The sequence below is a fragment of the Puma concolor genome, chromosome A1, assembly GCF_028749965.1.
Source record: "Puma concolor isolate L17-30 chromosome A1, mPumCon1.1.hap2, whole genome shotgun sequence".
Classification (NCBI taxonomy): Eukaryota; Metazoa; Chordata; class Mammalia; order Carnivora; family Felidae; genus Puma; species Puma concolor.
The window spans coordinates 209557479-209579161 of NC_141667.1; the positions used below are offsets into that span (position 1 = coordinate 209557479).

General features: G+C 34.1%; 1 protein-coding gene across 1 annotated transcript in view; it reads right to left on the bottom strand.

Annotated features, from left to right (window-relative positions):
* The window catches only part of LOC112860807 (NEDD8 ultimate buster 1), an 80043-nt gene that overhangs the window by 48525 nt on the left and 9835 nt on the right, over window positions 1–21683 (bottom strand). The window contains 1 exon segment of the mRNA XM_025924025.2: window positions 18682–18737. Coding sequence (XP_025779810.2) covers window positions 18682–18737 — 56 coding nt within the window.

Genomic DNA, 21683 nt, shown 5'->3' on the forward strand with positions numbered 1-21683 from the left:
CCATTCCTGAAATAACACTATCTTCAAAAACTAAAATAATGATGCTTTCCAGTGATCCCCAATTTTCCTTTGTCTTTGTTCCATTTCTTTCTGCTCTCCATCAGGCGTGTGTCACCACAGAATGAAGGTCTTACCTAGGTAGATGCTGTAGCCTAATGAATAAGAGGCTGTGCTTATTTAGTAGATAAGGCTATATTTCCCAGCTAGAAGTGTTCACTCATCTTGGAAGAATGACACATAAGAACATGCTTTCCTGCCAAAAACATGTTTTCCTCTGGTACTGGGCATTGAAGGATTCACAGACCTGGACAAGAAGTATATCAGGACCCAAAACACTCACACTCAGCCTGAAGACAGAACAGGTATAATAATGATATGGTTATCTGTCTCTAACAGACTGAACTTTGCTTCTGCTTCTACAGTATATTATGGGATGTTTAGCTGTATCTCCACAAATCTCTTCAAAAACATTCCCCTTAGTTAGCTTTCAAAGACAAATAAAAGTCATAAATTTAATCAGATGAAATAGTTCCTGAATTTACCTCAACAATTAACTGAGCAATGAACTGGAGGAAAATATTTATTGTACTAAGAAACACACATCTAAAAGAGTTAAACCAAAACTAAAAGGTATATATTTACTGGGCTCACTGAACCTTACAAATAAAAAGTAAATATCCAACAGATGCAAAAATGAACTAATACTTCATTTAAAGATACTTGATTTAAAGATAAAATGTAATATTATTTTACATATTACATTGTAAAGTACCTTCAAAGAAAGAAACATACTTCACATCTTTTAAAACTTATTCAATTTTATCATTGCTTTTTGCCAATTTATTTATTATGTATCTTGGTGTGGACCTCCTTGGTGTGAATTTCTGGGGAGATTTCTGTGCCTCCCAGATCTCTGTGCCTTTGTACCTGCCTCTGTTTCCTTCCCCAGATTATGGAAGTTTCAACTATTTCTTCAAATAACTTTTCTGCCCCCTTTTTTTTTTCTTCTTCTTCTGATATTCCTATAATGCAAATGTTGTTACACTTGATGGAGTCTCTGAGTTCCCTAAGACTACTCTATTTGCATGATTCTCTTTCCTTTCCTTTGCTCAACTTGGTTACTTTCCATTATTTTGTCTTCTGGGTCATTATTTCACTCCCCTGCTTCATCTAGCCTGCTATTTATTCCATCATATATATTTTTAATTTCATTTATTGTGGTCTTGATGTCTGATTGGTTGCTTTTTGTTTTTGTTTTTTTTTTGTTTTTTTTTTTTTGTTTTTTTGTTTTTTTGTTTTTTTTTTTTTTTTTTTATCTCTGTGTTAAGGATCTTACCGATGTCCTCCACTCTTTTCTCTGGTCAAGTGAGTTTCTTTAGGATCAGTACTTTAACTTTTCTCTCAAGCATATTATTTCTAACCATTTTGTTTTAGTCCCATGATGTGGTTTGGTCCTGTACTTTCATCTGGGAGATGTTTCTCTGTCTCCTCATTTTGTCTGACTTTCTGTGTCTGTTTCTGTGTGTTAGGAAGGTCAGCTGTTTCTCTTTCTCTTAACAATAATAGTGTTATGAAGAGGTCCTGTAGTGCCCTGCAGTTCAGTGTCAGCTGCTCCCCCAGGCCTATGTGTGTTGCGTATGCTCTGATTTTGAGACTTGGCCTCTTTTTCTTTCAGTCCAGTTGTCTGCAGAGACTCTCTTTGCCTATTGTGGACAGGGTTCAGCCTCCAGCATGGGTGAGGTATGTTTTACCAAGGTGTGCAGTGGTCTACTTATAGACCACTCATAACACTATTATTGTTAAGAGAAAGAGAAACCGCTGACCTTCCTAACATGCAGAAACAGACACAGAAAGTCAGACAAAATGAGGAGACAGAGAAATGGGGCCTGCCTCCACCACTGCTGAACTGAGTTCCTGCACATCTTGAAGCAATTAAATGTTTCTAATTCCTCTCAGCCAAGTAAGATTCATATCTAAAGTTCTGGGACTACTATTTTTTTTTTCCTTCAGAAACCCATCGTTCATATACTGTAGGAAAATCAGGATGACTATAAATATAAATTATAATATTATGTACTATAATATTAACTGCATACTTGAATTGTTATATGGTAGGTGTTAGACAAATATATATAATATAAGGTTCGGGGAGTGAATATTTCCATTAGCAAAGCATTAAAATAATTTCTGGCATAGTTTGCTCAGGAAAACTACTTCTAAACAAGTTTTTTTTTAAGTTATTATTTAGGCTCTTTGTTAGATTTTTTTTTATTTACTGCTTCCCAAAAGTTCCAGCCTTTTATGATTTTATAATTCTTCCAACAGCCTCATCATAACAATTGCATTAACTAAAACATGCTCATATACCTTATCTGCATGTCAGAAATATATCTAACCACTGAGACAAAACTCTCTTCACACCATCCATCAGAGGTATAATCAAGAAATGATTTGCAGTTCATTTAACAATAGGTCTTCAAAATAAGATATCCAGAGTTTATAGGACAATATGTTATGCCTTCATGTAACATGACTCATTTTTAAATGGACTTTGTGTCTGATGAGAGAACTAATGAGCAAATCTGATTCTACATTTAGAGATGAATGTAATGGACAATAAATATTACTACTCCATATTATGGGTTAGCAATAATGAATTGACAGCTGGGAAAGGTGTTATTCATATGCATAATTCCGAATTCACCAACCCAAAAGGTGATGTAGAAGTGTGGATAACAGTAAACTAATATATAGAGCAATTCCCTTCTTATAGATTCACTTATTTCATTGGAATTGGATTACTCATTTATCATTACTGGGAATTTTCAACAAGAATGCTTTTTGTACAACCTGCTACATTGTCTTCTCAAGCTGAATAAATTGAAATATGGGAAGAAAAATAAAGATAGACAGGCTTAGAAGTTAAACATTAACTAAAATAAAACATTTTAAATTCACCTTATAATTAGAAAAGAGAGAGTCTGCAGAGTGAATATAAATTTACTACAATATAGATTGTGTTAAAGAATATATAAAATACACTTAAATGACATTAAGTTAGAAACATATTTCGGTGGTCACTATACAAAAGACTGCAAATGAAACAGAAAAATGGAAAGAATAAAAAAAATGACCGTATGACAGGCTAACAAATATAAATTATACTAAATAAGTAGACCTTTTTACAAAGAACAACTGCTATGCCAACAAATCCAGATAATGTAGAATTATTTGGTGTTAATTTTTAAACATGAAACTATTCTTTGTACTATGACATATATGACTGAAAATAGCAAGAATCTTGGATTATCATTTTATAGCTTTGTTTAAGGGTAAGAGTTCTGTTTAACCATGTGACACATTTACCTGTGCTGGAATGGAACCGGTAAACCACTTTTATAGGTCTTTGCTCCCCAAACTGAGCACAGAATGGTATTCAATTTAAAAGTAAGCAGCTGTCTTGCTACACTGAACAACTATTTTGATTCTCTCTGAAAAAAAAAAAAATTCATCTATTTTAGAAGCTAGTTTTAGCTGAATAGACAACTAAATTATACCTTGGACTCTTGGTTGACTTTTGAATTTCCCCTTCTATATCATCCCTTCCCTCATGTATTTAGGAAAGGCTCCGGTGAATTAACTTATACAAATTAAAACAAATTGTGAAAAATCTTAAAATGTGACTTATGTCTAAAGTCTTTCCATTTCAGTGGAGTTGAATTACCAAGCTCAGGACTCAGTAGTCAAGAAGAGGATAATATCATAATCAACTAAATATCATAATCAACTTCTTGGAAGCTCAGAAAGTATCTCAAGGCAACTGGATATACCAAAACTTGAAGAGGTAGTCCACAAAGATGAGATACAAAGGGCTATCAGTAGGTGGAGTGGATAAATACGTGTTTTTTTTTCAAAACCTAAGACAAGAATGACAAATAGAAAACAAGACTAAATTTAAGTGTGTAAGAGTAAATTATATTGGAAAAAAAAGAAAAACACAAAATTCTTAAAAATGGGAGAATTCATTTAAGTCGTACCAATAATTTATACCCATTAATTGTTTATTGGACATATTCTTAGTTGAACATCTACTGCGTTTGGGGCATTCTGATATTCCCTAGAGATACAAATGTGAATGCATTACTGTGAATAAATCCCTGCCCTCATGCAGTTTCTATACTGTAGTTGAGAAGGCAAATAATAATGCTGCCTCTAGTCTCACTGTGTCTTTGAATCTTTGTGGTTTTCCTCCCACGATACTTTCTGTGAATATTCACAGAATATTCACTAACACTCATATCTACTTTCATTATTTAGGGTATCTATTATTCTTGGTATATATCTTTCAACTACTCTTTTTTAAAAATTTATTTATTTTGAGAGAAATAGAGAGAGAGAGCCATGAGCAGGGAAGAGTCAAAGACAGAGTGGGAGGTGGGGTGAGAGAGAGACAGAGAGAGAGAGAGAGAGAGAGAGAGAGAGAGAGAGAGAGAGAGAGAGAATCTCAAGCCGGCTCCGTGCTGTTAGCACAGAGCCCGAGCCCAAAACAAGGCTCAATCTCACAAACCATGAGATTATGACCTGAGCCAAAATCAAGAGTCAGATGCTTAACTGACTGAGCTACCCAGGTGCCCCTCTTCCAACTACTCTAACTGAGGTTCTAACCATGCGAAGTATGTTCCTCAAAGAGACAGGTCTAGGTATTTTAGTTTGTCAATATAAATGGAAAGGGGGTCACTATTGGCATTTAGTGGAGTAGGAGCTGATAAAGGTAAATAATCTGCAATATGGGACAGTTAAAATTGCAAAGAACAGTCTTACCCCAAAGCTAATAGTGTGTTTGTGGAGAATTATATGCATGTTCTCAGTTCTTCTTGATATACACTTTGTTCTCCCTTGGAAAACCATCCTTCTAGGTGCCCCACTTTCTGGAAAGGTCTCTTCCTCAGTCTATACCTCAATACATTAAACTATCAAGATTGTCCCAATTTTAAGGCAAGGAAATGTGTCAGATGACTTTCCACTAGCCCCAGATACAGTGTTTGATGTGGAAATGAATATAACCTAAGGTTTTCTAGCATTAGGTCCACAGATAATTCCATTATACCACACACTACTTCTGGTAAATAAAATTTTAGATGCTGAAGAAAAATAGTTGAGATATTTTTGGTAAAGGATGCTATTTAGTGTTTTTCAAAATACACTGGTAAGTAGATATCTAAGTTTCTGGATAGGAAGGTCAGACTTGCACCTAGCAGTTCCTGAAGCAAGGACAAGTAAAATTTTCAGAGGAGGTTGCCATTAAATCTAGCAGTTTTACAGCACATCCTTCTTATCCATTCATCAACCAGTGGACACTTGGGCTGTTTCCATATCTTGCTATAAACACAGGGATGCATGTATCCCTTTGAATTAATGTTTTTGTATTCTACCCAGTACTGTGATTGCTGGTTTGTAAGGTAGTTCTATTTTTAATTTCTTGAGGAATTTCCATACCGTTTTTCAGAGTGGCTGTACCAGTTTAGATTTCCACCAAGAGTGCAAGAGGTTTCCCCTTTCTACATTTCTTTGCCAACACCTGCTGTTTCTTGTGTTGTTGATTTTAGCCATTCTATCAGGTGTAAGGTGATTTTTCACTGTAGTTTTGATTTTCATTTCCCTGACGGTAAGTCATGAACATCTTTTCATGTGTCTGTTGGCTATCTGGATGTCTTCTTTGGAAGACATTTATATATACAATGGAATATTATTCAGCCATTAAAAATAATGAAATCTTGCCATTTGCAATGATGTGGATGGAGCTAGGATGTATAATGCTAAGTGAAATAAGTCTTTCAGAGAAAGACAAATACCATATTATTTCACTCATATGCATAATTTAAGACATTGTTGAATTTCTATATTATATATCTGAAATTAATATAACACTACAAAGAAATAAAAATAAAGTTATACTTACACCAAATAAATAAAGTGTTTCTACATGAAAAAAAATAAATCTAGCTGTTTTAAAAATGTTATGCTAAGTGAAATAAGTCCTATAGAGAAATACAGATACCATATGTTTAACTCTTATGTGGATCCTGAGAAACTTAACAGAAGACCATGGGGGAGGGGAAGGCGGAAAAAAAGTTAGAGAGGGAGGGAGCCAAACCATAAGAGACTCTTAAAAATGGAGAATAAACTGAGGTTTGATGGGTGGGGGGGTTGGAGGGAGGGGAAAGTGAGTGATGGGCATTGAGGAGGGCACCTGTTGGGATAAGCACTGGGTGTTGTATGGAAACACATTTGACAATAAATTTCATGTTAAAAAAATAAAATAAATAAATGTTGCTGATGATGGTAACACTACAACTACTACTAATAACGACAGACAGAGAGAGAGATTGAGTGAAGAACATATACAAATTGATGCTAGAGAATTAAACTAGCCCAACTTTGTTTCCAGGGTCCATTAAAAAAAAAAGACTATGGAACAAGGACACTACATGACACAGCACAGTTTCCCACAGGCAGAGATTGGAGACCAACAATAACTGTTAAAGAAAATCACTGAATTTGGTCTTTCTTTAGGTTTATATCAAATATTCTTAGAGTCTCAAATTAGATGAATGTCAACTATACATTAATATCCAAGATTAACTAAGAGTAAAGTATAGTCAATGAACGTGTGAAGACATGAGAAATTGACTCTCCATCTTAAGAAGTTCCATGAGAACCAAGAACTTAATAGTCATATAAGTTGGGGTCAATTTAGAATCACTTTCATTTGGACAATGATAAAGGTATAAGCTAAGAAACTAACAATGGTGGATATTACCCTAAGTGACTTAAATACGAAGATCCTCTTAGGCAGACATTATTTATCTACATTTTACAGACATGGACACTTAGAGTGGTGTTGGAAAGTATAAAATATGTTTAGTCCTTTATAATATCAATGTATTTCATTTGATAACTAAATATATAGAGCATGGTTTCCTACAGTTCATGCAGATATGTGTAGCCTCTAGCTTTTAGAAATTCATGCAATCAGCCATGCGATTAGGTTCAGTCAGCAACAAAAAGTGGCAATCTTCAAAAGAGCTCATGTTTACAATGCCATCATACAACAGGACCTTGCCTTTTATCTCTCCATTACCCTGTTCACACCACACTTAACTTTATGCTTAATCAACTGCCTTGCAAAATAACACTGAAAGTTAACAATATATTTTATAAGTGGCTCATGAACGGTCAGAATGAGTACAGTAGCATTTATCATAATAAACATTTATATCTCATATTTATTGAATTGAAAATTATATAAATATAGTATGCATCTGAAAATTATATAAATATAGTATACATCTGATAATAGTTACAGAACAAAACAAAGCTATCTACAATATTTTTCATAAAATATCTAGTCATCTCTTCTGTTTAATTTTTATGAAAAAAAATAATTGGTAAGAAATTGCATCTAGTTATATGTTTAACTGTTGGCAAGAAATTGCATCTACTTATATGTTTAACTGTACCTACTGGACATTTCTACCAAAACCTGAAATGATTTACACTCACACAGTTAACTCTCTGTGTACTTTAACACAACTTTACTATTTCTTTATATTTATCAACATGAATTTATTATTCCTGAAAACACTTTAATAGAATATTCAAATTGTAAATAACTGTATTTTTCGATTTGGGAAAAAGAAAACATTTAAATGTTTATGAAACCACTCAAATTTTGGTAAACAACATCAAAGACTGTTCTGTTTGTTTGTTTGTTTTAACTGTAAGTCTTTGAATATTTGAGTTCAAAATGAAAAGATGGGGGGGACATCTTACCAAAAATATTGTCTATTTTTATTTGCATAAAACTCATTCTCCAAAAAATTTGATCCAAAAATTGCTTCCTAAATCTATTCCTTGGCCAAGCTAAGAAAAATTCTGAAACATATATATAATAAAAAACTTAAAACTATCTTTCTTTTAGATCCTCTACATCATAACTAGAATCTAAATGCTTTATCTAACTAATAACTTCCCTCACTCTTTGCTTCTTCATTTCCTTCTGCACCTAATTCTATCTGCACCCCTCTCCTTTCCCCTAGGCCTGCCAAAGCCCCAAATGTCAACTACTTCTTAAAGTAAAATAACTCTCAAAACAAAGAAGGACCATGTAAGACTCGGTGTTTTACTTAATTGACAGCCATCATCAAAGACTTTGAAAATATAGAAAGAAATCTGCAGAAGAACATATATTAATTAAAAGAATATATAATCCAGGGCTTCTAGACATATACCAACTAATTTGTGTTAGTGGAAATCTCAGTTGCAAAACCTTGTATGGAAAATGAAGAATGGGGAGATTCCAAGGGTGACTTAACAAGACTCTAAACTGAATAGGAATTAACAAGTGTTTGGATAAAACTGTAGATGTTGGACAAGATATTTTGAAGTCTGTCTTCAAAATCTTTCCTGTGAAATAGCTTTGTCACGATTTAGTCCTCTAAGCAATCAAAGGTTGAATCATTGGGACTTTAGGAATAGTTCTTTAACACTTTTAAATAGACAACATTCAGAAGTAAAACCTAAAATATATGTAATCTTAGCTCTTTCCTCAAGTTTTATTAATATTATGTCAAAAGTGGGAAACTTAACATGCAATAAAAACTAGAATCAGAAATTACCCCACAGGCAAACCTCCAATACTTTGCTGAAACTTTTCAGAATCTTAGAACCAAAGCAGACTATAACTCTGATAAATTGATGGTATTACAGATAAGAATAAAACAAACAACGGACACCTGGATGGCTCAGTTGGTTGAGCACCTAACTTTGGATCAGGTCATGATCTCACTGTTCGTGAGTTCAAGAACAACACCAGTCTTTCTGCTGCTGGCACAGAGCCTGCTTTGGATCTTGTCCCCGCCCCCTCTCTGCACCTCCCCCAGTCGTGCTCTCTCTCTCTCTCAAAAATTAATAAACATTAAAAAAAATTAAAACAAACAAAAATCAAAATAAAAATTTCTATCCTTGTTTATTTAAACAGGGTCTCTAGATACTGTATACAGGAGAAAAAGAATTTTTTTAAAGTTTCCTGTGTTAGCCAAGAAAATAAAATAAGTTAGTGATCAGTGAAGTTGTTACTAAAAAAGTAAGCACCAATTTCCTATTGTTCTCTTAACCTCAAAAAGAGAATTTTCTCAAAATATTCAAAGACAACCTTAAGAAAATGACTTTCAGAACAGATTAGGGAGTACCTCAGTGAACTTGTTATAAGAACAAATATATGGGCAAGACAACTAAAATCAACCATATCAGAACTCTGGCCATTAATCAAAGCCACAGAATGAGTTGAAAATCATCTATCCAATAAAAATCACTAAACCAAAACAGTAGGTTTGGAGATGTTTAACTTGGAACTATTTCCTTATCTCCCACCTCCTCAGCTCATTGATGTGATACCAAAGACCAGTAGCACTGCAAACAACAGAGAGAGCACACCTTTTCTGATGGTCTGTTAAAAGCATTATAATCTGAATACAGTCAATAAATTTATCTTAACTTATAGCCCGTAGGAAAATCTCTACCATAAAAGGAGCCTCGGAAAATTGAAACATTAACATATTTATTATGTGTTCTGATCACAATAAAATTAAGTAAAACATCAACAGGAGTAACTTTGAGAATTCCCAAATACATGGAATGAAAAACATTCTCCTAAGTAACTAATGGTCAAAGAAGAAATAACAAGAGAAATTGAAAAAGTACTTTGACTTGAAAGAAAATAAAACTACAACATATCAAATTTTATGGGATGCAGCAAAAGCAGTGCTTACAGAGGAATTTATAATTGTAAATATCTATACTGAAAGAAGAAGAAAGATATAAAGTCATTAATCAACCTTCTACCACACAAATTAGAAAATGAACAAAAAGTTAAATCTAAAGCATAAAAATAAAGATTAAAATTTAAATTATTAAAATAGAAAGCAGTAAGAAGAATCAATGAAATAAAAATCATATATTTAAAAAGGTCAAAACTGGGGCACCTGATTGGCTTAGTCAGTTAAGCATCTGACTTTTGATTTTGGCTCAGGTAATGATCTCACGGTTTGTGAGATTGAGCCCAAGCGGGGCTCTGCACTGACAGCATGGAGCATGCTTGGGATTCTCTCTCTCTCTCCCTCTCTTTCTCTCTCTGCCCTTCCCCACCTCGCACAAGTGCATAGGCACTCTCTGTCTCTCAAAATAAACAAACATTTAAAAAAGTAAAAAGGTTGAAAACTGAAATGAAAACATGTAATTCAATGTGCCATGAAAAAAGAGAAAAGACTCAAATTACTAAAATTGAGAATGGAAGAGGGAACATTATTACTGTTCTTAGAGAAATTTTAAAACAGGATTATAAAATAACACTATGAACAATTGTGTGTTAACAGATTAGATAACTTGGGTGCAGTGGCCAAATTGCTAGACAGTCACAAACTACCAAAACTGAACCCAGAAAACATAGATAATCTAAACAGATTTATACAAAGTAAAAATATTGAACTAATAATTTAAAAAAAATTCAACAAAATCAAGCACCAGATGGCTTCAATGGTAAAATCAATGAAATTGATTAATTCTCATTTAGAGAATTAATATCACAATTTCTTTCAAAATATAGAAGAGGAGTGAACACTTCCCAGCTCATTATATGAAGTCATTACTATGGTGATACCAAGAGTAGAAAATCCATCACAAGAAAACCACATCCCTTAAGGACAATAGGGCAACATCCCTTAAGAACATAGACATAAAATCATCAACAAATTACAAACTTAACCCAACAACAATTAAAATGGGATACACACCATGACCAAGTGGTATTTCTCCGAGACAGGAGAGAGTCATTTACTATCCAAAAATCAATGTAATATACCATATTTATAGGATAAAGGATTAAAAAAAACATAATCATCTCAACAGACACAGCAAAATCATTTCACAAAAATCCAACACCTTTTAATGATTAACAACAACAACAACAACAACAACAAAAACAGACTGGGAATAAAAGGGAACCATCTTAACCTGACAAAACATCTACAAATAACCTATAACTAGCCTCGAGCTTAATGGTGAAAGATTAAATGATTTACACCTAAAATCAGGAACCAAACAAGGATGTATCCTATCTTGCCACCTATATTCAACAATAACATGGAAGTTTCAGGTAGGGAAATTAGGCAAAAAACAGAATTAGAAAGCATCCATATTGGAAAGGAAGAAGTAAATTATCCCTATTCACAGATGACATGATCTTATATACTGAACACCATAATGAACATACCATAATTATTAGAACTAATAAACAAATTTAGCAATGTGACAGGATACAAGATTAATACAACCTTTACTGCATTTCTATCTACTAACAATAAAAAAAATCCAAAAGTCAAACTAAGAAAGCAATTTTACTTATAATAACATCTACAAGATTAAAATATGAAGAATAAATTTAACAAAAATATGTAAGATTGGTACACTGAAAACTATAAATCATTGAAAGAAACTTAAAAAGATCTAAATAAATGAAAGAGTTCATGTCCATGAACTGAATGAATGAACACTGTCAAGAGGATAATACTACCCAAATTGATGTACAGATTCAACACTATTCCTATTAAATCCCAGCTATTTTTTTTTATTTTTAGCAAAATGGCAAGCTATACCTAAAATTCATATGGAAATGCAAAGCACCTAGAATAGTCAAAACACTCTTAAAAAGAACAAATTTAGATGACTCATCCTTCTTGGTTTCAAAATAAACTAAAAAGTTTCAGTAACTAAGACAATGCATTCTTACACGTAGACATATAGATCAACAAATTACAACTGAGAATCCAGCAGTAAACCCTAGATATACAGTCAGCTGATTTTCAACAAGGGTGCCAAGATAATTTAATAAGGAAATAATTGTCTTTTCAAGAAATTAGGTTGAATCAAATACATATCCATAGGCAAAACACTGAATTTAGACCCTGTTCTCACATGACACACAAAGATTACCTCAAAATGGATCATTTACTTTAATGTAATAGCTAAAAGAATAAAACTTCTAAAATAAAACACAGAAGTAACACTTTGTGATCTTTACAAACTTAGGCAGTAATTTCTTAGGTATGACACCAAAACCCAAGCAAAGAAATAATACACAGACTGGACTTCATCAAAATTAAAAAAAAAAAAAAGTGTTTTAAAAGACATTATCAAGAAAGTAAAAAGACAACTCATGTATTAGAATATATTTGCAAATCATATACTTAACAAGATATTTTTCTACAGAATATATAAAGGACTCTTACAACTTAACAATAGATAAAATATCCAATTAAAATACGAGCAAGTGATTTGAAGACATTTCCCCAAATAAAAATATACAAATGGCCAATAAACACATGAACAGTTGCTCAACATAATTATCAGAGAAATGCAAATCAAAACCACAATGAGATGTCACTTTACACCCACTAGGTGGCTAAAAAAGATGACAGTAAAGAACAAATGTCGGTAAGAATGTGGAGAATTTGGAACCATCATATAAGTTCCTAGTGTGAATGCAAAATTGGTACAGACTCTTTGTCAGTGTGTCAGAAAACAGTTTTTCAGTTCCCCAACATCTTGAATACAGTTACAAATGACCCAGCAATTCTACTCTTAGATTTATATCCAAAAGAAACAAAAACATATCCAGGTAAAAACCTGTACATGTACAAGTTTTTTTGTATGTGCAAAAGCACACAGCATTATTCATAACAGCTAAAAAAAGTGGAAACAACCTAAGTGCTCAACAACTGATGAATGGATTTTTTTTTTCATGTAGTATATTGATACAATGGAATATCGGCTGGAAATGAAAAAAAGGGTTTATACACACCACACCACAACACGGATAAAGCTTCAAGTATTATGTTAAGTCAAAGAAGACAGTTTAAAGGCCACATATTACATCATTTCATTTATATAAAACATCTAGAATAGGAAAATCCATTGAAACTAAAAATAGATCCTAGTTCCTGGTGCTGGGTAGGAAAGAGGTGGGAATTTGGAATGGCATCTAATATGTACAAAGTTTTTTGTTTTTTATTTTGTTTTTTGTTTTTTGGTGGGGGGTGTTGAAAAACTGTTCTAGAATTAGATTTTGGTGATATGTATTTTTTTCCTGTGAATTCACAAAAACCACTGAACTGTTTACCCTAAATATGTGAATTTAATGGTGTGTGAAACGTATCTCAACAAGGCTATAAAATAAAAGTAAAAACAAAAATTCCTTTGTTTTTTTTTTTTTTAAAGGCAGTTTTGAAAAAGTTTCACTGATAGAGGCACTACATTATCATCTTAAACCCAAACAGTGTTACATAATCTCTCTCTCTCTCTCTCTCTCTCAGACTCAGTAAACTCTTAGATTGTGGGTATCTCTGATAAACATAATCCTCAGACATTCCCTGTGTTCTAGTCCCAACCTGTTATCTCATCGTTATAAACAAGAAACATTCTTCTTTCCTTTTGGCCCTGCACCCACCAACCTAATTATGAGACTTTTACCTGGCAGGTGGAATTACCAGTGTAAATGCTCTCCTTGTGATCTTGAAATTCCTGAGGCTATCCCTTTTCATAATGAGATAATAGCTATTTTGGTCACTGACTTGCCAATACCCTTGTGCCTAAACTAAGTCCAAACTGAGGACTTCAAGGAGGTGCTGACCACTTGATGGGGGGAAAAAGGTTTACTTTTTTGGGGGTTGGATTTTGGGTGCTGAATCTATTTATGTTCCTATTGACCCATGTAAACCTCTGGCCAACCTAACAAAATTAGCTCTTAAACCAGAAGGTAAAAGGAGACTAAAACCAACAGTCAAAATCCAAATAATGGAGAAGAACTCAACCTACCTTTACTAGATCTTAGAGTACTCCTATCCTCCCTATCAAAACCAGTAAGCAAGGATCTCTGTTTAGTTAGGAACTGAGAGCTATAAATAAATATAATAGTCTTAGTTTTTCACTGTATTATAGAGTTGAGGTTTGTTTTACCTTCAGTACCTCCTGATTCTGCATATTTTGCAGTTGTTGATCTGTGTGCTGCTTTCTTTAGTGTCCCTCTAGAGTTAGATCAATATAGGCAATAATTGCCTTCTCCTGGAAAAAAAAAAAAAAAAGCAAAAAGCAAAAAATACCTGGACTGTAATATCCCAAGGATTTAGTAAGGAACTTTACTGCTTTTCACAAGTCCTCAACTAAGACCTTAAGGAAACATTACATTTCCTTGTGATTCTACTCTTATTCAATATGTGTATGACTATTTTTGTGTGTTTTAAAGATAAGGAAAATTCTAAGATTGACTGTATATATCTACTTACTATTACAGTTTAGAAAGGGCAAAAGATTTCCAAAGAGTATTTAAATGTTTTCTTAAATAAAGTTTACCCCCAAGAGTATGATTTATTCCAAGAAGATAGATCTCTTATTCCTGAGTCACTACAACCATTCAAACTATCCCAGATCAATTAAAAAAAGAAAAAGATAAAGGAATTCCTGGATTTTATTGACTCCTCCCATCAAAGTACTAACCAGGTCCAACCCTGCTTAGTTTCCAGGATCAGACACTTTCAAGATAGACTTATTGACTTCCACAGGTAATAGGCCTTAACTTTTCTGAAATCACCAAAACACTATATGACTTAACCAAATTTATGGCAAGGGAGACTCTTCCCTGAAAACCTAAGAAGTGACATATTTGTGTCTGTGTGTGTGTGTGTGTGTGTGTGTGTGTGTGTGTGTGTATGAAATTAGCTCTTCAACATCTGATGTAGGCTTACTTAATTATCATGAACCTTTCTACTTATTCATTATGTCAGAGTTATGGACAAGCCCTCAACATTCTTGATTAATGTTTTGAGAATGACCACAGACAAGTAGCTAACTATAGACTCCTTCTTGACTCCCTGCCAAAGCCTATCCACTTTGTCTACAGGTAATAGTCATGACAGATAATTAAGCAAACGCTACCGCCAATTTTATTTTAGCATCTCCTTTACATTTGATGATCCCTCGTGTTTTATAATGGTTGCTCAATAAAAATACACATTTCTTTTTTTTTTTAATTTTTTTTTCAACGTTTATTTATTTTTGGGATAGAGAGAGACAGAGCATGAATGGGGGAGGGGCAGAGAGAGAGGGAGACACAGAATTGGAAACAGGCTCCAGGCTCTGAGCCATCAGCCCAGAGCCTGACGCGGGGCTCGAACTCACGGACCGCGAGATCATGACCTGGCTGAAGTCGGACGCTTAACCGACTGTGCCACCCAGGCGCCCCTAAAAATACACATTTCTTAGCAAACAGGCTTACTTCTATGAAATTCTATTATTTTCTATTCATCATTGTAATGTTTTTAATCCTGCCACTTTTATATCATTACATAGAGAAGGGAAAATCATAATTGTCTAACCTCTTATTCATGAGCTATATTTCAGGGAGATTTATTGGAAAACCCTTTTATAATATACAGACTTAATTTGGTTGATTATATTAAGACTTGGTTATATCTTGAGACCAAAACAGAAAAACACCCTTAGTATGTCCCCAATAGATTTGACTTTACCCCAAGAATATGACTTCCTGTCTGAGGCAAAGTCTACGCAGAAAGTAGAAATCAATGTTCTCACCACAGCTTGTCAGTTAGCTGGAGATAGGAGAATTAATGTAATGTATACAATAAGTTTTGGGAATTGACCATAATTTTGGAATGCTTTAAAAAGAAGAGAGGGTTTTTGACCATATCTACAAGTAGCCAATCCATTAAAGAACTTTTGTGCGCCCTCATGATTCACTAAAAGGTGGAATTAAGGGAATAACCTAAAAACTAGAGAAAATGCTCATGATGTTCATTTTGCTAGACAGACTGCATTCACTAACATCCTGGTTACATACCCAAAGAGAAAAATCCTTTAAAAGCTTCAAAAGGCTATTGTACCAGAGTCATTGCACCAGAGTCAGAAACAAAGGTACTGGGAAAAATATGAATGCAGGCTACATGAGAATAATCTTCAAAGATGGCTGCTTAGGAGCACTGGGGTACCACAAATGAAAGCATGCAACTACACATGAAATTGCCTACCACAAGACTACTGTATTCAATCAACACTGGGGGGAACATCACTAAAATTTCTGAGGGTGTCTATAGTGTTTGTCTCATCTGTCACCAGCATAATTTTGGTAAAACTCTAAAGGTGAGTACAAGGTTCAAGAGCCCTCAGTCGGTTAAGTGTCTGACTTAGGCTCAGGTCTTTATCTCACAGTTTATGAGTTCAAGCCTTGCTTCAGGGTCTGTGCTGACAGCCCAGAGCCTGGAGCCTGCTTCAGATTTTGTGTGTGTGTGTATGTGTGTGTGTGTGTGTGTGTGTGTGTGTGTGTCTGCCTTCCCCTGTTCACACTCTGTCTCTCTCTGTTTCTTTCACTCTCTCAGAAATAAAATAAAAACATTAAAAAAAATTTTTAAAGGTTCAAGAGCCCAAACCTCAGCAACCCCCTGATTAGTTCTTTTTCACATAACTATCACCTGAATGGCTATTGTATATGTGTCTACAATTGTTTTCTTACTCTCAGAATTGATTGAACCTTCTTGTTGCCTAAGAGTGTGATAATTACTTGAAAGAATATATATATATATATATATATATGTATGATTTAATTTTATAAAAATAAATTTCATTCATTTAATTTTTCATAAGTAACAATGACTGTACTTTGTGTTACCAATCCAAGAAATCTCATTCTGTCTCTCTAGCATCCTTTAGTGACAGATGTACCCATTTTACTGAAATGTCATATCAAAAATTTTACAAAGTTTTGCAATTTTGAGAAAAGTAGAGATATCAAATGTAATTATGAAAGGAAAAGTAGCAAAACTCTCGGAGATTCTCCAACTTAGATGTATTTAAAGTATTACCACTGGATTGTGGTGCCTGGTTGCCTCAGTCAATTGATCGTCTGACTTTGTCTCAGGTCATGATGTCGCGATTCATGGTTTCGAGCCCCATGTGGGGCTTGTTGCTATCCACATGGAGCCCGCTTTGATCTTCTGTCCCCTTCTCTCTGTCCCTCCCCTGCTTACGCTCTCTCAAAAAATAAATAATCACATTAATTAATTAATTAATTAATTAATTAATTAAAAATTTTTAATGATTATTTGCTATTGAGAGACAGAGACAGAGCATGAGCATGGGAGGGTCAGAGACTGGGGGAGACACAGAATCTGAAGCAGGCTCCACAGTCTGAGCCATCAGCACAAAGCCCAACTCAGGGGTTGAACTCATAAACTGCAATATCATGACCTGAGCCAAAGTTGAACGCTTAACCAACTGAGCCACTCAGGCACCCCAGTAAATAAACATTTTTTAAAATTATTTTAAAAAATTGGGGCGCCTGGGTGGCTCAGTCGGTTAAGCGGCCGACTTCGGCTCAGGTCATGATCTCATGGTCCGTGAGTTCAAGCCCCGCATCAGGCTCTGTGCTGACAGCTCAGAGCTTCTGTTTCTGTGTCTCCCTCTCTCTCTGCCCCTCCCCCATTCACACTCTGTCTCCCTCTGCCTTTCAAAAATGAATAAATGTTAAAAAATTTGTTTTAATTATTTAAAAAAATTAAAAAAAAATAAGTATTACTCTCGATTAATGACAATGAGATCAGCTCCTTCTGGGTATCATCAATTCTCCCTTTATGTGATAGTAACAGGCAGCAACATGTGTTTGGATGTATCATCTCCATTTATAAACACCATATTATTGCAAAAACACATTGCTCGAATTACAGGTGACTTAGCAATGCACCCAGGGCTGTCATCAACAATTATGAGAGCCTTTCTTCACTTTCTTTCAAAAGAAATTTTGCATTAATTAAAACCTAGAGATCTGCCTTGGAATCTGTTGGAAACTGGTCCATATCTCCCAATTAAAGAGGCATATAACATCCTTGAATCACTAGAAGACAATTCCTTCTGGAGTCTTCAAGTTGAGGATTATTAGGGAAACTCCAGAAGCCTATGACCTCTGTAAGGAGACAGATTCCACCCAACACTTCCCAGACCAAATCAACTACGTGAGGTATTGATAGTCTTCACTCAAGATTCAGAAAACAAAACCAAGAGTTGTTACATTTTGATCTTCATTCTTTTGTTCTTCATTTTTTTTAATGTATATTTATTTATTTTTGGGGGGGGGAACAGAGAGAGATGGAGAGAGGGAGAACCACAAGTGCTGACAGCACAGAACTAATATGGAGCTCGATCTCACAAATCATGAGATCATGACATGAGCCAAAACCAGGAGTCAGATGCTTAACCAACTGAGCCACGTAGGCACCCCGGTTCTTCATTTTTCTAGTAATCTTCTTTCCCCTTTGGTTGGCTTAAGGCTACTTTTAATTCTGTTAACTATAGAGTAAGTCTCTATTATTAACATTGTTACTTCTTTATACATTTTTTGTTATGAGTTCAATACTTGACTACAATTGGCTGGTGAACTGGCTAAATCATAACAATAAACTGTCGAATTTGTACACACAGTTTTTTGACAACCACTCAGCTTCTCTTAATATTGGTTATTTGTAAAGAGTCAGTTCATTTCCTGATTAACTGGATTCAACCTACGTGTGATTTTTATAGATGACAAACACAACAGGACAGACATCCCAATGTCTAAGCATCTAAAAGACAAATTTTCATAGAAAAGTAGATTACTTTCTTCAATAAAATATGACTTGAAGACCTTATGTGGGAACTAGTTTTTAATTGAACTGTTAAGAAATAGAACTTGGAAGAAAAAAAGGAAACAGATGGTGTGTATTTGGAGTTTCTCAACTTCACAGATCTTACAAGGAAGACAAACTTCTCTTTTGCTTTAGATCTACCTAACGATCTCACCATTATAAGTTAATTTCTTGGCAGTGGACAATTCTAAAGGAGTTGTGCCATAACACTTTAACACTGTTTACACTGTTCAGAAATCCTACTGGAGTATCTTGGTCCTGAACAGATCATTGTATGACTTTCTATGCCCGGTGTTATATTTGTGACACAAAAGCCATCTGCTGACTAAATACAAACTTGTTCAACTAATTCCTTCTTTCAAGATATTTACTGACATGGTTGATAGAGGGAGGTGGGTGGGGAATGAGCTAAATGCGTGTTTGGTATTAAGGAGGGCACTTGTTATGATGAGCACTGGATGTTATGTGTAAGTGGTGAATCACTAAATTCTACTCCTGAAACCAGTATCACACTATATGTTAAGTAAATGCAATTTAAATTAAAATTTGGAAGTAAAAAAAAAAAAAAAAAAACATTTACTGACATGGCAACCAGGGTCCAATTTTTACCATCAGTTTACCCTCTTTGATAAAAGATAATAGATAATAATTTAAGAAGAATAAAAAATGGGCTCTGAGTTGAGAGCCAACATCTTAATTATTCAAGGGAAATTTTTGATTGATTTCTTTTCTCCTTACACACTTTACCCACCAAGTAGGATCCCAGGTGCTGTGGATTAGAGAATATCAGAGTTAGATAATGCCAACCGGACTATAGAACCTGGGAGATTCATGAAGTTGGATAAGCAGTGGTTCAGAGGAAAATCAATTTAGATATAATTTTGGCCTTTCAGGGGAACAGAATGTTGTGCTTATATTCCCGCAATGTTCACTAGGATTTTCACTATTACAAAAAGACCTGCTAATCAAAGAAAAGAATGAAAAAAAAATAGATTATTTGGTGAATAATACCATATCTGGTGTTATGGTGTTATTCTACAGGATTTTTATTCTATTCTCCTGGTTTATTTCAGACACCCTTGGCACCTGAGAAGTGGACTATAAATTCTGATGATAATCCTTCTCTCAGTTGACTATGTTGAAATTTTCAACTTGTGATCTTCAACATGTTCACTGCTGTACTGGACTATAATAGAATATATATATGTATATGTATATGTATATGTATATATATATATATATATACACACACATATATATATATACACATACACACATATATACACATATACATATATATTCCATTATATAAATATATATATATTATATATAAATATATTAAATATACATTATATATAAATAATAGAACTACATATAGTTATATAGTCATATAGTGTATAGATACTATATACAGTGTATATATACTATATACAGTATATATAGTATATACATAGTTATATATCATATATATTTATATGTAGCATATATATAGTCATATATATTTTTATATATAGGTATATATATAAATATAAATATACATAAGAAATAAATAAGAAAGGTTGGCACATATAGAGGTTTAAACAACCATTAACAGGAAACTTGAAATGAGAGTATGATACCTCATGTTGTCATTATCTGGATTAATCATACCCCTATATATTAATGATATATCATTTAGCTTAGGCTGAAAAATGACCACAAAGGAAGACAACGAGACCTCAAACCACCCTAAAACAAAGATTTTACTATTTACATTAATACAACATTGTTAGGGGCGTCTGGGTGGCTCAGTCAGTTAAGCAGCCAACTTCAGCCCAGGTCATGATCTCACAGTCCATGAGTTTGAACTCCATGTAGGGTTCTGTGCTGACAGCTCAGAGCCTGGACCATACTTCAGATTCTGTGTCTTTCTTTCTCTGTCCCTCCTCTGCTCACACTCTGAATCAATCTCTCTCTCGCTCTCTCTCTTTCTCAAAAATAAATAAATTAATTAAATAAAATAAACAGTAAAAAACAACTATATAAAAAATACAGTATTGTTTTCCACTGTCTCTATTAATATAGTAAAGTTGTGTCCAGGATGGAAAATGTTGAGAGTAATTTTGGTATTCCTTTCGGTAATTATTCTTTTCTCCTAAAATGAACATCAAACTGTTCAACTCTGCAAACGATGTCATCAAACAATTATTTTCTTTTCAGGACTCTTTAAAGACATCAAAACAAAATCCTCACTTTGATGTGCCCTTCAGTTCTAAACCACTATATTATGACCCCTTATACAGTTAAATACCTGGGTCGAAGACTTCAAAACCTCATAATACCAAATTTACTTTCCCTCTCTCTGAGATGCTATTAAGATCTTATAAAGCAGGGGCACCTGGGTGGTTCGGTCGGTTAAGTGTCCAACTTTAGCTCAGGTCATGATCTTGCAGTTCTTGAGTTCGAGCCCCGCGTCAGGCTCTGGGCTGATGGCTCAGAGCCTGGAGCCAGCTTCAAATTCTGTGTCTCCCTCTCTCTGTCCCTCCCCCGCTCGCACTCTGTCTCTCTCTCTCTTTCTCTCTCTCAAAAAGAAAGAAACTTATTTTTTTTAATCTGATAAAGCAATTCTTTCTTTTATTCTATAAGAATAAATTCAGTGCTTTCTTATCAACTTGTTATTTTGGCTGGCACTCAACATCACTTAGATTCAAGATCAAGATCAAGATAAACACATTCCTTATCACGGCTTATTTAGGATATATTACTATGTTGTTTTTTACTAAGTTAGACCATTTGCCTTATATGTAGAGTAACAGAAGAGGAAAATAACATGAGTTGAGCACTTACTATGCATAAGATTTTATCCTAGGCACTGTTTATTAGCACATTCACTCTATACCTCAC